The sequence below is a fragment of the Sitophilus oryzae genome, unplaced genomic scaffold (assembly GCF_002938485.1).
Source record: "Sitophilus oryzae breed Bouriz unplaced genomic scaffold, Soryzae_2.0 scaffold_111_pilon_pilon, whole genome shotgun sequence".
NCBI classification, from domain to species: Eukaryota; Metazoa; Arthropoda; class Insecta; order Coleoptera; family Curculionidae; genus Sitophilus; species Sitophilus oryzae.
In genome coordinates, this window is record NW_022145749.1 from 4603027 (window position 1) to 4620314 (window position 17288).

At 33.4% G+C, this 17288-nt stretch overlaps 1 protein-coding gene and 1 pseudogene across 1 annotated transcript; one reads left to right on the top strand and one right to left on the bottom strand.

Moving 5' to 3' along the window:
• Positions 1–4502: 4502 nt before the first annotated feature.
• On the top strand, positions 4503–4934 carry LOC115883260. The gene has a single exon (XM_030901600.1). The coding sequence runs from the start codon at positions 4503–4505 to the stop codon at positions 4932–4934; it is 432 nt and encodes a 143-aa protein (XP_030757460.1).
• A 1243-nt stretch (positions 4935–6177) lies between these two features.
• On the bottom strand, positions 6178–8755 carry LOC115884420 (annotated as a pseudogene).
• Between the last annotated feature and the right edge of the window lie 8533 nt (positions 8756–17288).

A 17288-nucleotide genomic window follows, 5' to 3' on the forward strand; every position in this document is an offset into this window, starting at 1 on the left:
GACCACAGGATAGACTGGGATGGTGCTGAGATTCTGGATAGAGCTGACTCATTTTGTAAAAGAACCTTTCTTGAAATGGTTCACATAAATTCACAAACTAACACCATGAATAAAAGAAGTGACACCTAGAGTCTTAGTGTCATTTACGGTTACATTTTAGACTTGTACAGTGGCAACTATGGTTCATTGCGACAGGTAGCTCAAGGTTCTCAATAGTGATATTTTCATACTGTAATGTTGGTGGGGTTTGATTGTGGAATTTTTGAAAAGATTTTTATCGTTTTTTTGTTATTTTCGCCTTTTTTGTATTTCACCATCGCTTAATCTCATTTGAATTTTAAGATGTTATTTTATACTAAATTTTGTACTACATTTTTTTCTTTTTGAGATCTTGTTTTTCTTTACAATTCTAAAGTAATTTCTAGTCTGGTTCTATGTGTAAAGAAAAACTTTTTCTTTTTTCTTAAATTAATTTATCACATTGTCTAATGCCTGTTTTCTCAGTGTAGCATTGATGGTTTATTGCGCATGGTCGATCTCGCTGACGAAACGAACTAATGTGTCAGAATATTTCTAAGTAGTTACATCTCCCTCACTCTTGTTATTATATGCATAAGTTTATCCTTTTTTACTTGTCAAGAGTAACATAAAATATATATAATAAAATATTAGCCCCATACTTACTCAATATAAAAAAAAGCTCATCGACATGATCAAAAAGTTTTATGATCAAGCGGGTTTTGTATCATAAATAAAAACAGATAAACAATTTTTATGTAAAACGACCTTTAAAATTAACATTATAAACATTATAAAACTGTTAGGTGGCATCGTATTTATGATTCTAATTGTGCTACCCTTTGAGGGGTGTGAAATAAATTACTTATTTATAATAATACTGAATTTATGCGGGGTGGTATAACTAGTGTTATAACGGTTGTAGCCAACGGTCCAGCTACGTCGAAACACCGGTTGCCATTAGAACACCGAAGTTAAGCGACGTAAGGCGATACTAGTGGATGGACGGGTGACCAGTTCGAAACTCTGTATCGTGCTGTTGTCCAATAAAGGTAAAAGTGTAAAATCTATTGACACACACTGCTCATTCACGCCGGTTCGAGGCCGGATGAGATCGGATATCTCGTGAGTAAGAGTCGATTTAGACACTTGCTCGGTTATTGACCGAGGACCGCTGTTCGGATTCCACGTAAACAAAGTAGGCCCCGTCCAGATTAGCCCTGGCAGCAAAAAGGAGACGTTAACTTCAAATCTTTTACTTTACTTTATAGTATTACATTATAACATTATCATGTCCATAATATTATGAAATATTTCCCATTACCAATTTTTTTAATATTGGTACAGCAAACTTATCAGTATAAAGTTTTGCTTATCTTTATCCTTTTTATTGCTATTTGCAATTCTGAATACGAGGATAAGAAATTTTAGTTTTAAGTACGCCTATGACCGAAAGCGAACGTCTACCTCCCGCTTGTAATCAGCGGCCATATTTGGATGGAATCAGGGATGAGTAAATATAAAGGACCCTAAAATTAATAAATTTTGCTCGTCTGCTCTGTTCAAACACGTAAGAAATATTTATTGATGGATCAGTATGGCAGAGAAGTAATAAATAGGCCGTTTTTATGAATAACAAAATGGTATTTGAACATCATATTATAATCAAATTGAATTGACAATAGATTAATTTATCAGCTATCCGCAGAAAATTGACAATAATAATAGAAACATGACACATGGCAATCAATATAATTCAAAATTAAAAATCGATAAGAGTTCTCATTCATAATAGTAATATAGATATATTTCAAAGAACTTTACTTAAAATTAACTTTTTTAATTTTGTACTAGTTTACACACTTGGTGGTATAACTTAACAAAATAATATCAATCATTAAATAAAACATAAACTTACAAAACGTACATCGTACGGCTTTGGATGCCGATTGTCGTGTGTATGAAGAATACAGTCAACGTGTGTTCAGTACAATACGATATACTGAAAGAGAAAAGACTATAAAATACGGGAGAAAAATGAGAAGTTTATTACCTATCCACTTAATCCGGATCGGTCGACAATAGAATTTGTGATATTTACAACATTATGTAATTAATTGATTATCGGTCCTATTATGTAACTGAGGATGTACGTAACTACGTAATAGAGCATATTTTTTGGTTAGTTTATTTAATGAAGCCTACACACGGCTTTGGTTGCTGATTTTCGTGTGTCAACGTGTTCAGTACAATACGATATACTGAGAGAGATGCTGATGCTCTATTACGTAGACACGTACATCCCTAGTTGCATAAGTAAGACAGATAATCTATTAAATACAACACGTACTAAAAGCGCAAATTCTGTTGTCGAACGCTGTAATCAGTATAAGATTATGTATTAAATAATTATGGAGGTGCATATGAACCATTAAACGATTCATCATTGTGTTAAGTTATACCACGTAATTTAACAAAAAGATCAATCATTTAATATCTCACTTCACACTGTCAACCACGTAATTTAACAAAAAGATCAATCATTTAATATCTCACTTCACACTGTCTCACTCCATTATTATTTAATACTGATTAGAATGGTCGACAATAGAATTTGTACTATTTACTACGTAATACAGCATATTTTTTGGTTAGTTTATTTAATGATATAACCGATAATGTACACACGGCTTTGGGTGCCGATTGTCGTGCACAGAGTCTATAGACTCTGTGATTGTATAAATGAACAAAGAGAAAGGAGCAAGAATTTTCCCAAGCGCATGAAGTTGAGCTCCGGATTAAGTGGATAGGTAATAATTTTCTCTCCCCGACTTACAAGATTGCCATAGCGATACACTTCTAGACATGTAGGTAAATGATGACTAAAATAAACGACCCAAGATTTTCTCTTGCCGACCAGTATATTATCGTAGTCTTAAAGAAATTAGAATAAATTAAACTATGTTAAAAATTTTCATGTATACTACTGAAATGAAGATAATATATCTAAGCTAAATGTAATCTATTACAGTTGTAGTAAAATGAGTAACTAATTGTCGAAAATCCAGATCAAACCCTAGATGCGACATTTTTTTGAAACGTCTACTTATGCGGTTTGAAATTTTGATGCAAAATCTGGCAATACCGCTCAGAAGAAATGTACCCACCCATACCCACCCAACTTTTTTCTCTTTTTAATACATTTGATTTGCCATTAAGCTGCCTACATCACTGTCTTACACGTTAAAATCCTATACACAGAGTTGACCTGTCCCGATGTGCATATATACCGACCTGGTCATTTGATTACTGTGTATAGGATTTTAACGTGTAAGACAGAGAATAATATAAATGACCGGTTGACAGACAGAGAGACAGCATCAAAAGTGGCCGGCGAGGAGCCGGTGCGACCGATACAGTGTTACCGGTTTTTACGGGTGTGGGCAAGGTAAAGCATAAGCATGGTGGGAGAACGCATTGAGAGGGGCGGTGCTTTATGTTAAGGTTCGTATTCACTATCCGAAAGAACAAAGGAATGAAATTCGGTATATTTGGACAGCAAACCGAATGCATGCGGCCGTTCGCCATTCGGTTCGCTCCATCATCCGTTTCCAGTCGGTATATCAGAGACGTTCGCAAACGAATGAAAATTATAGAACCGCGCGAACAAGATTGGACGTTCGCTCGTTGGATAGTAGCATTCGTTCGTTCGGATAGTGAATACGCACCTTTATGTAGATGAAAGGGTGGGGAAAGGAAATAGATCACCTGAGATCCAAACTATTTTTGCATCATTCTTTTCGCCTAGCTGTTTCGGTATGTACGTTTAGTGTTTCAAAAATGGCTATTTATACGACCGAAGAGATGGTGCATATCGTTAAATGGTTTTACATTTCGTCAAGTCGGGAAGAGGTCATTGGGCGTTTTGTGTTCACCTTTCAAGATCGCCCTGTGCCTTGTGCCACAACTGTACGCAACATTGTCCATAAATTTGAGCAAACAGGCTGCATTGCGGCGTGCAGAAATTGTGACAATAAGGAAAGCGCAGAGAAGGTGAGTCCCGACAAGGAAATTAATATTTGTGCCGCGGTCGAAACAAGCGAACCTTGTTCAAGCCGAAATATAGCCGAACAAGTTGGTTGCAATGCTCGAACGGTGCGCAGAGTTTTAAAAAGGCATGGATATAAGTCCTACAAAATCAGTACCACGCAAGAAATTTTTCCCGCAGATTGTAACAGACGTCTGGAGTTTTGCGAGGCTGTAAGAGAAAGAGCCGACGGAATAATTTATTTTTGGAAAATATATTATTCTCAGATGAAAGCTCGTTTCCCTTACATGGCTACCACAATCCTTCGATAGTACGTTATTGGTCTCGAGAAAATAAGCACCTTAGTATGGCACTGCGGACACAATATCCACAAAAACTAAATGTTTGGGCTGGCATGCTGCAAAATCATATCATTGGGCCTTTTTTTATTGATGGTATGTTAACAGCTGCCAAATATTTGGATATGCTACAAAACCAAATTGTACCAGCAGTTCGAAATTTGCCAATCAATTTTGAGGAAGTGTGGTTTCAGCAGGATGGCTGTCCTGCGCATAACGCGCGGAACGTAAATCTGTTCCTTCAAACCACATTTCCCAATCGGCTAATTTCCACACAAGGCACAATTAATTGGCCACCACGTTCTCCTGATTTGTCGCCCAATGACTTCTTTCTGTGGGGATATGTAAAAAACTCCATTTATGGCCATAACCATGAACGACCCATGAATATTGACGAGCTGCGATTAAAAATCGTTCAGTCGTTAGAAAATATCCCCGCTGTTATGTTAGCTAAAGTTAGGTCAGAGTTTTATAACCGTCTTGGCTATTGCGAAGCACAACAGGGAGGTATTTTTGAACCTTTGATTTAAATTTTTTATAATTATTTTGCTAATTGTCCTTTTTTAAAGTTGATTTTTAGTAATTTTTTTAATGCTTGTTTTAACTTATGCTGAAACAGCAACAAAAACATGAGCAGTGTAGATACAAAAACGTACAACGTACGGCTTTGTATGCCGATTAGGTACCCATACACCAGCGTTTTTTCCTGCAGGAATGTCTAATCCAGCTGGAAAGAACGCCAGTTAGTGGGTATATGCACGACACATGCACCTTCCGTCTTTCTTGTCAGGATGTACTGGCGTTCCAGCCCGACAAGATAAAACGTGTAAAAAATTTGTATTAGTGGTTTGGGGTCATTTCATTTGAGAGGTGATATCCGTGTGTTGTTTCCTGTTAGGAAAGTCCTGTTGTTAAAACGCCAGGTAGTTTGTTTTAAGTCTTAAATATTTATTAGCTAGTTAGTGTTTTACGAATTAATTACGATGGATTTGATAGAAGAAGAAATCGACACCCAAATGCAGTCTTTTGTCGATATAGAAGACGAAAAAAGTGACTTGCGAATGGTCCCAAAAGGAATTTTAAAACAATTCATAGACACATACTGGGCTCACCCTGCCCTATGGCAGGTTAAAAATAAAGAGTTGTACACCAACAGAAATTTAAAGAATCAGGGATATTTGGAGTTGGTTAAAATGTGGAAGAAGTTCGACCCTGAAGCAAACCAGAAAATGGTTAAATCTAAAATTCAATCTTTGAGGGGATCTTTTCGAAAAGAGTTAAAAAGGTAATTAATGATATTTTAAATTGATTAGGCAGTGATTATTATATTATCTATATATTTTTAGGTCGAAAAGTCAAAGCGATCTGGAACGGGTGTTGATGAAATATATAAAAGCACACTATGGTATTTTAAGTACATGATGTTTTTAACTGATCATGAATTGCCCTCGGAAAGTATTGACAATATTGATGACCCTTCTCCGTCAACCAGTATTATAAACAGTACTCAACAAATTTCTGAAACAGTGGAGGACATAAGCGATAGTGAATCTGTTAAGCACAGTGTTGAGGTAAACTTTATAATGATACCTATAAAGGAAAAATTAATCAATAATTATTATACTTTAAAATTTATTAGAGTACAAACTAAAAATATTATTTTAAATTAAAGTTAAATTTTAATTAATATTGTAAGCGGAATTATGCTTTGCCCTTCTCAATCATGTTTTCTTGCCAAGTCACACTACCATTTCCATTAAAAAATCCAGGTATTCTTGTCGAGTTTGTTTTGCCTCCACCAAAACATTAGTTTGCTTCTTTTTTTCAAATCCATACAATTCAACGGCATTATTACGCCATTCCCCATCTATTTTTATATCATGTGTGATTTTGTTTTCACTGTCTACTGTTTTTCTGTTAAAATATGATTTACTTTTACGACATAAAAATTATGCAAAACGCATATTGCTATTATAATATCTTTGGCGTTTTCAGGCTGTACAGTAATAGCAGTGTGCAATATTCTAAATCTTGCGGTAATTAATCCAAAAGTATTTTCAACGACATTTCTAGCCCTCGATAAGCGATAGTTAAAAATTCTTTTTTTATATGTAAGTTCAGATTGACTAAACGGTCTGAGTATATGTTTTTGCAGAGCAAATGCCTCGTCCCCCAAAAATACATAATTCATTTGTTCTATGTTTTCTTCCTTGAGAGGTAACTGCAGTTGATTATTTCTGAGGTATTGGTAGAATTTAGTATACTCTAAAATAGCCCCATCAGAGTTTCTTCCGTTTTTGCCCACATCTACATATAAAAATTCATAATCGCTGTTTACTAAAGCCATTAAAACAATACTATAGAACTTTTTATAATTGTAGTAAAATGCGCCTGTTTTAGCTGGACATGTTATTCTTATGTTTTCCATCGATAGCTCCACCGCAGTTAGGAACTGCCAACGAGAGTTAAATCTTTCTCCAATATCCATCCATTCTTGGACAGTCTTGGGAAACTAAAACAAAAAAAAACGCGGTATAATATTTAGTGCTTCGGAGGGTACCTATGTAAAAACGGCGGTATAGACTTTGACTTTTGGGCTTGTTATAGGGTACAAATAAATTTTAATATAGGAAACAATAATATATTAAAAATTTCGAACCAATTTAAATCTCACAATTATACCTGTACCTACCTACACTGTAATGCCAAAAATTTTAATAATTCTATTATTAAAAAATAAATAATTTTTAGGCTGATACAACGCAGGTCCGTTCCCCAGTCCCTAAGAAGAGAAGATACCAAAATATTGACCATAATAATATAAATCCACAAAAAAGACAAAAATAAGTGAAGAACGCCAAAAAAAAATGTTTATGGCACAATGCACTGAAGCATTAACTACAAAAGTAACAGAGACTGATGCCTTAGCTCAATATCTATCCTTAAAATACAAAATGTTTCGAACCCTGAACAGAAAATGTACGCAGAAGTCTTACTCACTAAAGTCATTAATAAGGCAATACTAAATAAGCTGACTGAAGCTACGGATTTAACAGAAATAAATATGAATCTCGTGCAAGAACCAAATTATTATACATATCATCCTCCTGTGGCATCGTCATCGTCATCTCGTTCAAACACAACACATTACACACTAACGCCTTTGAACTCTCCCGACCCCTTAACAGTACAGTACACACAAAGTACTTTACAAGCAAACAGTGCCCCACAAGGAGTCAATACCTCACAAGAACATAGTCCCCTCAAGAACACAATGCCTTCCAAGAATCATACGATAATAATAATGGAGGCCCGGAAATAATGTTGTATGCCGATATTCAAAAACAAGTGTAATTTTTTTTTCAATAATCTTTATACTTTGTTAAGAGTTTTTTTTTGTAAATTTCTGTGTAATAAAACTTTGTACATATTTATTTGTTTGACTTACTTTTAAATAATCTTTCTGCAAAACCTGGTAAATTACTTTGCATGTCTCTGGAATTATGCGACCAAGAGCTTGTGGAGAAATTCCAGTACTAAACTTCAAGCATTCATAACTTCTTCCGGTGGCCAAATATCTCAAAGTTGCAACAAGGCGCTCTTCAGGTGAAATACTCTGCCTCATTACCGTATCTTCTTTTTGTATGTATGGACTAACTAATTTTAACAGTTCATCAAATGTGTTAGGATCCATTCTTAAATAATTTTGGAAATCGGTAGGCTCACTTGTCCGTAATTCTCGTAACAGATTCATATCGCTCTACATTTTCCGTTTCTGAAGCCACTTCTTTGACAACATGCGGCGCTTCTGCTTTTTCTTAAACAAAACTTCAGTTGCAATACCAAATGCAGCAATTGCAATTATTCTTTTAGGTTTCATCTTAATATTAATAGTTTAATAATAATAAAAATAAATATTAATATTATTATTCAAAGCACACCACTTGTTTACTTGTATTGCACAACAAAAATTTTATAAAAGTCAAATCTCTCGATCCTTAGTAAAATGATCGTCTAGCGGAAAAATTTTAATAATCGTGTCACATTTACAGTATAACAAACTAAATCCTTTAAAAACTGCAACGAAAGGTATTTTGTGTTAGTGGGCTTTGCAAGGAATATAACTCCTTCAAAAAAGAACAGGCCAGTCTTACAGTAAAAACTGACAGGAAATTCAACAAGATTGCGTTTGTGTTAGTGGGATTGGACATTAGTTCTTTCCTTTCAATTTTTTGACAAGAAAGAACGCATAAGGAAAGAATTACAGGAAAGAACGCTGGTGTATGGGTACCTATTGTCGTGTGTATGAAGAATAAAGTCAACGTTTGTTCAGTACAATACGATATTCTGAAAGAGAAAAGACTATAAAATACGGGAGAAAAATGAGAAGTTTATTACCTATCCACTTAATCCGGATCGGTCGACAATAGAATTTGTGATATTTACAACATTATGTAATTAATTGATTATCGGTCCTATTATGTAACTGAGGATGTACGTAACTACGTAATAGAGCATATTTTTTGGTTAGTTTATTTAATGAAGCTTACACACGGCTTTGGTTGCTGATTCTCGTGTGTCAACGTGTTCAGTACAATACGATATATTGAGAGAGATGCTGATGCTCTATTACGTAGACACGTACATCCCTAGTTGCATAATAAGACAGATAATCTATTAATTCCAAAACGTACTAAAAGCGCAAATTCTGTTGTCGAACAATGTAATCAGTATGATTACAGATTAAATAATTATGGAGGTGCATATGAAACATTAAACGATTCATCATTGTGTTAAGTTATACCACGTAATTTAACAAAAGATCAATCATTTAATGTCTCACTTCACACTGGCTCACTCCATTATTATTTAATACTGATGAGAATGGTCGACAATAGAATTTGCACTATTTACAACGTAATACAGCATATTTTTTGGTTAGTTTATTTAATGATATAACCGATACTGTACACACGGCTTTGGGTGCCGATTGTCGTGCACAGAGTCTATAGACTCTGTGATTGTATAAATGAACAAAGAGAAAAGAGCAAGAATTTTCCCCAGCGTATGAAGTTGAGCTCCGGATTAAGTGGATAGGTAATAATTTTTTCTCCCCGACTTACAAGATTGCCATAGCGATTCACTTCTAGACATGAAGGTAAATGATGACTAAAATAAACGACCCAAGATCTTCTCTTGCCGACCAGTATATTATCGTAGTCTTAAAGAAATTAGAATAAAATAAACTATGTTAAAAATGTTCATGTATACTACTGAAATGAAGATAATATATCTAAGCTAAATGTAATCTATTACAGTTGTAGTAAAATGAGTAACTAATTGTCGAAAATCCAGATCCAACCCTAGATGCCACATTTTTTGAAACGTCTACTTATGCGGTTTGAAATTTTGATGCAAAATCTGGCAATACCGCTCAGAAGAAATGTACCCACCCATACCCACCCAACTTTTTCTCTTTTTTAATACATTTGATTTGCCATTAAGCTGCCTACATCACTGTGTTACACGTTAAAATCCTATACACAGAGTTGACCTGTCCCGATGTGTATATATATATACCTGGTCATATGATTATATGTATATATATATTTTAACGTGTAAGATATATAGAATATATATATATATATATATATATATATATATATAGAGACAGCATCAAACTATAAATATAGGAGCCGGTTCGACCGATACATCTATTATATATATATAAACTCTTAAAGAACTTCTTAAAAAACTCTTGAAAAAGGCCTAACAAGCCGAAACATACAGGGTTGTTCACCACATACGACACGGAGTATTGTAGCTAAACGATGAGATTTTTACAAATTGTAAGTTTTGGGTTCGATGAAGGACTATTAGAGGTACAATTTAAAAATAATTTTACAAGATACAGAGTGTCCCAAATAAGTAAAAAATATTGTATTTTTTTAAATGGAACACCCTGTATATTATTACATTTTTAGTTTCTACGATTAAAATGAAGGTAATTTTGATTAAGGTTTATTATACTTAAACCTTAATTAAAAAAGTAGAAAAAAGACTCAAAGTCTCGGTCTCAACGTTTATACAATGTTAAACTGTTACACGTGTTTCGCTCATATACGAGCATCATCAGACCTAACAAGAAAGAACCTAAATAAATAACAAATAATAAAAAGGTCGTCATAACTTACAAATACAATTAAAATTAATCCAAATACACGTTCACATTTTACAATTAAAACAACACTGAGACGAGGCTGAAATGACCGGCAAATATAAAAAACAAACAGGAACAAAAAATCAAACAAAATCAAAATTAAATAAAAAATAAAAAATAGAATAACCCAGCGGGATTTGAACTCTTGCCTCCCGGGTGGGAACCAGAGAGCAAGTGTACATACTTAAACCTTACCGTTTTTGAAATATTTTCAATTTTGTGAAATTGCAGTAAAAATTTTAAAGCTTCATTTCTCCAAGGGCATCAATGTTTTTAATACTAAATATTTAATGTCTGTTTTTCAGGATTGTCTAATAGCTGTTCTTTCATTTTCAGTAATTTAACAATGTTTTCTCGCATTTTGTTAATTTTTTCTTAGTTTTTATATTGAATCTTAATGCAGACGATGCTCATTGGTAGGTTGACGTAAGTGTCATTTACTACGGATTACATAAAAGTAAGATTTGGTTGTGGATGTGACCCTATGTAAGGTGACAGCTTGATGGGGACGCAAAAAATAACTAAGTTATTTAACAACTTGAGGGTGATAGTGGCAATTAGATGGCATTTTGCCAATGTCATTCTTAACTATATAGTAATGTTACTTAAAAAAAAATGGTTTGTCCGCTGATTAGGGTCGTTTTGCGTTTTCAATGTGTAACAAACTTGAAATAAATTTTTCGTCATACTATATTGTTATATTATTATAACATAAGCAAAATCAGAATGGAAAAGATGCATATAACGTCCGCCGGACGTTATCATAACGGCCGGCGGCCGTTAAGTTTCTAAGGTAATCGTAACGTCTGTCACCTGCAACAATGACTATTTATTGTCAGTTGGACTTTTCAAAAATTGGGAAAATAGACCATAGCGAGATGTCGCGAGAAATTCCGTTGGAAATACAGGAGGAAGCGGCTGCGGCTACTCAAAATTATACTTCCGACTATAACCAGAGAGAGATATCAGCAGGAATATGACAATTTTTTGAAGTGGCGGCAGGATAGAAGTATAAACAGCGTAAATGAAGCGGTATTGCTGGCTTATGCTAAAAGAATGTCTGAAATGTATTCTCCTACATCACTGTGGACAAAGATATCCATGCTGAAGCTTGCGTTGAGAGTATATGAAAACATCGACATATCAAGGTAAAAGCCATTATATTCTTCGATATTTAATCATACTCATCTAAATTATATTTGTTCATAGATTTGGTAAACTGTTCATGTTTCTGAGGCGCAAAAACGAAGGTTATTCACCAAAAAGCCAAAGTTCTGTCGGAGAATGACATAAATAATTTTCTACTGGATGCCGATGATTACACCTGGTTACTCGAAAAAATTGTATTGGTGCTTGGTATTCTTGGAGCTTGTAGGCGCAGCGAGCTTTGGTCACTCACAGTTGATGATTTCGAAGATTCGGAGAAAAATATTCTTGTCTCATTAAGAAATACTAAAAATAAGAAAGATAGGAAATTTCTTATTCCAAAAACGGGCCTTCCGTTTGATGCCTATGGTTTATACAAAAATACATCAACCTGCGTCCTCGTAACTTTGACAATCCAAAATTTTTCATTGGTTACAAGAAAGGCAAGTGTGTTAAGCAAATCGTCGGTATACATACCATCGGGAGCGTACCGCAGAAAATTGCAAAATTTTTGAACTTGGAGAATCCAGAACGTTATACAGGGCATTCATTTCGTAGATCATCAGCAACCATGCTCGCCGAAAATGGTGGTGATTTACTATCGCTAAAGGAGCTAGGAGGATGGGAGTCTTCAACAGTGGCAGAAACTTACATAGAAAAATCAGTTTCCAAAGAATGAAAATAACAAATCAACTTTTTCATGATAGCTCCAAAAATAATGTGTCTTTAGTGGATACAAATATTTGCCATTCTTCAGTAGCATCATCTTCTTCTATAAAATCTGTAAATCCCTGGGAAGGATTACAGATTTCTAAGAACAACAAAGTGCACTTTTAATTTCCATGTTCATTATCATGAAAAATGAATTTTAGTATAAGACATTATGTATTTTTATCCTTACTTGTGTTATTGTTCAATAAAATTTACTACGGATTACATAAAAGTAAGATTTGGTTGTGGATGTGACCCTATGTAAGGTGACAGCTTGATGGGGACGCAAAAAATAACTAAGTTATTTAACAACTTGAGGGTGATAGTGGCAATTAGATGGCATTTTGCCAATGTCATTCTTAACTATATAGTAATGTTACTTAAAAAAAATGGTTTGTCCGCTGATTAGGGTCGTTTTGCGTTTTCAATGTGTAACAAACTTGAAATAAATTTAAATTTAAATTCTCGAGCCGAAAAAAGGCGCCACCTAGTAGGCAGAGATTAAAATAGTGCTTCACAATAGCAGAAATCTTTTTGACTAACGACAGCTTTGACGTTTCTCACGTGGTTAATTAAAAACAGTCACTGCAAAATGGTGGTTCAGTACGGCCATCCGTATTTCTTCTCGATGTAAATGAATAAAATTAACAGTTACAATTCTTCTTATAAGATGAAAATACTGAAATACGATTTTAAAAGTGCCCATCCAACCTGCATGGAATGTTAACAGTTTTTCTGTTTTGCGAGGATTGCTATACAATTTTTCTTTTTTCAAACTCACATTGCACACAAGGTACGATTTTTTATTGATATGTAAACTAATATAAAGTTAATAACTATCTCCATATTGTAGCCTTGAAGAAGAAAATAAAGATTTTTCGAAAGCTTGGCAGTAGTAATAAATGAGTTTTCATTAAATTTTGCCCTTACGACTAAGCCGTTACCCCAATTCAAAATTCTGGTTCTGTTGTTAACTAGTCGGCCAAGACTACCCGTCCGATAGACTACCCGTCCGATATACGTGCATTAGTATCTTATTAGCCTCCATATGAAATACAGGCACCCAAGCCTCCACCATATCCATTACATTTTTTTATTCATATTTGGTATATATAGGGACAATAATTGTAATAAATTATATATACAGTTTTTCGCTAAAATTTTAAATGCAATACGTCTCCGAATACAAAGTGTCTAACTAACCACCTACTTGTATAAGATTATAAAGGCTTCGCTCGTATTTGCCTCCGACAGTGTTGCCGCTTCTAACGCTCGCAGACGCAATGCAAAAAGACTGATTTAGCGACCTTGAGCTATTTTTAAATCTTTACTAGCCGATTCCTAGAAATCAACTCCAACCGTCTTTTCAAGACATTTTTATATATTTTTGATGTGATGCTCTGGGCTCTGATTATTTATATGATTAAATATTTTGTATTAGAGTTTGTTTTGTTAAATTGATAATGAATAGGTATGAAATTTTACATTAATTCCTTTTACATAAGATTCATAAAAAATAATCAAGTTATATAATTATTTAATTTCCTTGTAGACCCTAGCTACACAAGTGAAACAAGTAGTGTCGCGCCATCATTTGATGGTTGTTTTCCGGATATAGATCTGGATTCAATAAAAAGTGACTGAGATGATTAGTTAGTTAAGGATCCTAATAATAATAAACGTCTTTTCTAATTACAATTCTTCGCAAATATTCTGGATATTATATTACTTATGTTTCTTCCAACAGTCAAATACAAGACAATAAATCATTATGTGTCTTTGATAAAAATGTATTGAAAAAAAAGTAAATGCATTTGTGAAGAAAAATATTTTGAATAGATTACTTCTTGATTGTTTACTATAACACAGATATTATAAATAAAAACAGCAGTGGGATTCTGTAAGCTTCGTAGCAAGAAATTTTCTGTTTAGCCTATGCTATTTACATACGATTGATGAGTCACTAGACAGAAAATATGTATACAGAATCGGGCCTCGGACCTTTATAAAATGTCTGTGGCTATTATGATTATGATTAGTTTAGATTGTTAGAACGAAAGAGGATGATAAAAATTTACAGCAATTTTTCTTACACGTTTCATTGCCTTTTTTGGTCTTTTTATAGCAATACTATTGCATTATAATTTTAAAAGCTTTTTGATGCATATTTTATATCAATTAACCAAATTTCATCGTCTTATTTTTACAAATTGTACATTTTTGCCCTTTAGAATAAATATATGAATATATTCCAATAAAGTGTGCTTTTATTTTCAAATAAATTGAGCCCTTAAAATTCAGTGACGTAGCGACGAAGTCACGGGCCAGTGTTCAAATATTTTTTGGGCCCCTTTCGCCCTCAACAAATAATAATTTTGTTATACTTTTTTAACAAAAAAAAGAACACGAAGACTTGAAGTAAATAATGTTCTAAGTGACAAAAAATCGGTTTGTCATGTTTTATTTGTAAAATGTCCTAAGTTCCATAACCAACAACACATAGAAAGCGCTAAGTGCCACGGCTATTAAATTTGTATTGAAAAAAATTCTCAACAGACACCGCCCGTTCTTATACATTGGTTATATAACAAAAAATGTTGTTTATCTTGAAATAATTTCCACTTAGAACACTATTTTCTTCAAGTCTTCACTTCTTTATATTATTATACCTAGTATATAATTTTTCTGAAAGAAAAGCAATTGCTATGATAGATTAATTAAATTAAATAATTATTTTGGCACTTAGAACACTACTTACTTCAAGTCTTCACCTCTTTATATTATACCTAATATATAATTGTTCTGAAAGAAAAGCAATTGCTATATTTCCAACATAAAACAATATGGGGAAAAAATTACATACACATTAAAAACAAACATATTTTGGAAATATTTTTGATATTATGCCTTCTAGATATTTGTTCTGAACCATTATTGCTTCCTGTCACAATTCTGCATCGCAATAGTTGCAAAGTACAGATTTCTTTAAAATTTTAAAGTTTCCATTCTCTACAAACCGGAAAATCTGTTAATTTGACTTATTATAACAATTTTTTTTAAAATTCATTAATTCGAAAAACTCTTTGTTTGATTCGAGGACATTTACATTATTTTTTTCATTAAAATATAGTTTTGATCGTTCTATTCTTTTACTACTAAATCGTGCTTTATTGTTTCACTCAGTTGGAAGATTATAAGTTTCATTTTTCAGTTGATCGAATTTCTAGGGTTGGAGTTCAAGACGATTTCAAATAGTTTCTCAGACGTTTAAAACTACATCTAAAAGATTTAAAATAGTACTTCCAAAAAATATTAAAAATTATTACTTCTCGTACGTATTTTAACGTTGTTTTAATAAATATATTTTCATCGACTTCAGTATTTTGTTTTCATTGGATGTTAATATGATATTTGTCAACGCTTTCTGTACATCGACGTACCTACCTAGATCTTAAAGCTAACATAACAACGTGTCTGGATAACGAACACGTAGGGTTTAAACCTTATAATGTTCTTGATCTAAGTTTTGAACATCTCTTTGCAATTATCCCCCTTGTACTTGTACTCTGAACAAAATTTACATTAATTTGCTCCACAAAATCAAAAAAGTTGCTGATTTCAGAGACGCTTTCCGACTAAATTGAGCTTCTGAGCAGCACAAATATTTTATGTGGTAAGAAGTAAGGAAATGAACAATAATAAAATGTCATAATCTAATTAGTAATGTTGAAGAGTAGAATAACGAGAAAATAAATATATCTGTACTATATGTAGTTGTAGCAAATCTCTACTTTTGGTTACAGTTTGTATTTAACAGTACACAAATCGGCCAATTTGATTTTTTTAGGTATGCAATTCTCTACCATCGACTACGTTTGAACACCGGTAGTCATTGTTAAAATTTATGTAAATCCTCTACGTTCTATCCAAAACAAACTTTTAAGAAAATATAGTGCTTATTGTTTTTAATAATATTATCGGTTTAATATATTTTTTCTCGCTTTGGTTCTTACAAAAACCAAAAACTTAATATCATGATGTAATCTATTTTAGAATGTTCCGGAGTAGATTTGTAATGGTATTAAAATTATATTACTGCTATATTATTATTAGTTACAGATATTTTATTTAAAAGAAAGATAAATGTATCATTAGTATTAAATAATATGTACAGAGTGATTAGAATTAGATTTACTTAACTTATACTTATAATAATATATTATATTTGGTCTCGTCTCGTAAATAAGTACAGTGTAGTACCCTTTTCTCCGTGCGGCGACCACACATTTTAAAGCCTAAACAAACAAATTTCAACATGCCCCTCGCTTCCCTGCTCCCTTACCTCATTATATGCCCTTGCATCATTTCTTATTTAGTCTTTTTTGTGTGCGGTACGACCCACATCGAATGTCGCGTAAAAGATATCGATCGGCTCTCGCTCCGAAGAGCGGAGTGTTTTAGATTATCTTAAACGGATGGATAAGCGATTAAAGTTATTAGAAAATAAAAACATGCATAAACGAAAAAGATTAGTGACAGGTAATATAAGCATTCACTGAGGTATTGACCAACAATACCTACACACCAAGCTAGAGTAACCACCACTGTACTCCGCTACAATTAACGTGAATAAATTTAATGTCCTATAAACCAAGCTAGAGCAACCACCAACGTACTCTGCCATATTAGTGTAATAAGACAGCCATGCGATAAGTATTCACCAATAATACATATATACCAAGCTAGAGTAACCACCAACGTACTCTGCTGTATTAATGTAATAAGTGGGAAAAAACTAGGTAATATA

Coding starts and splice junctions, on each gene's coding strand:
- LOC115883260 (XM_030901600.1), top strand. CDS start 4,503: ATGTTAACAGCTGCCAAATATTTGGATATGCTACAAAACCAAATTGTA.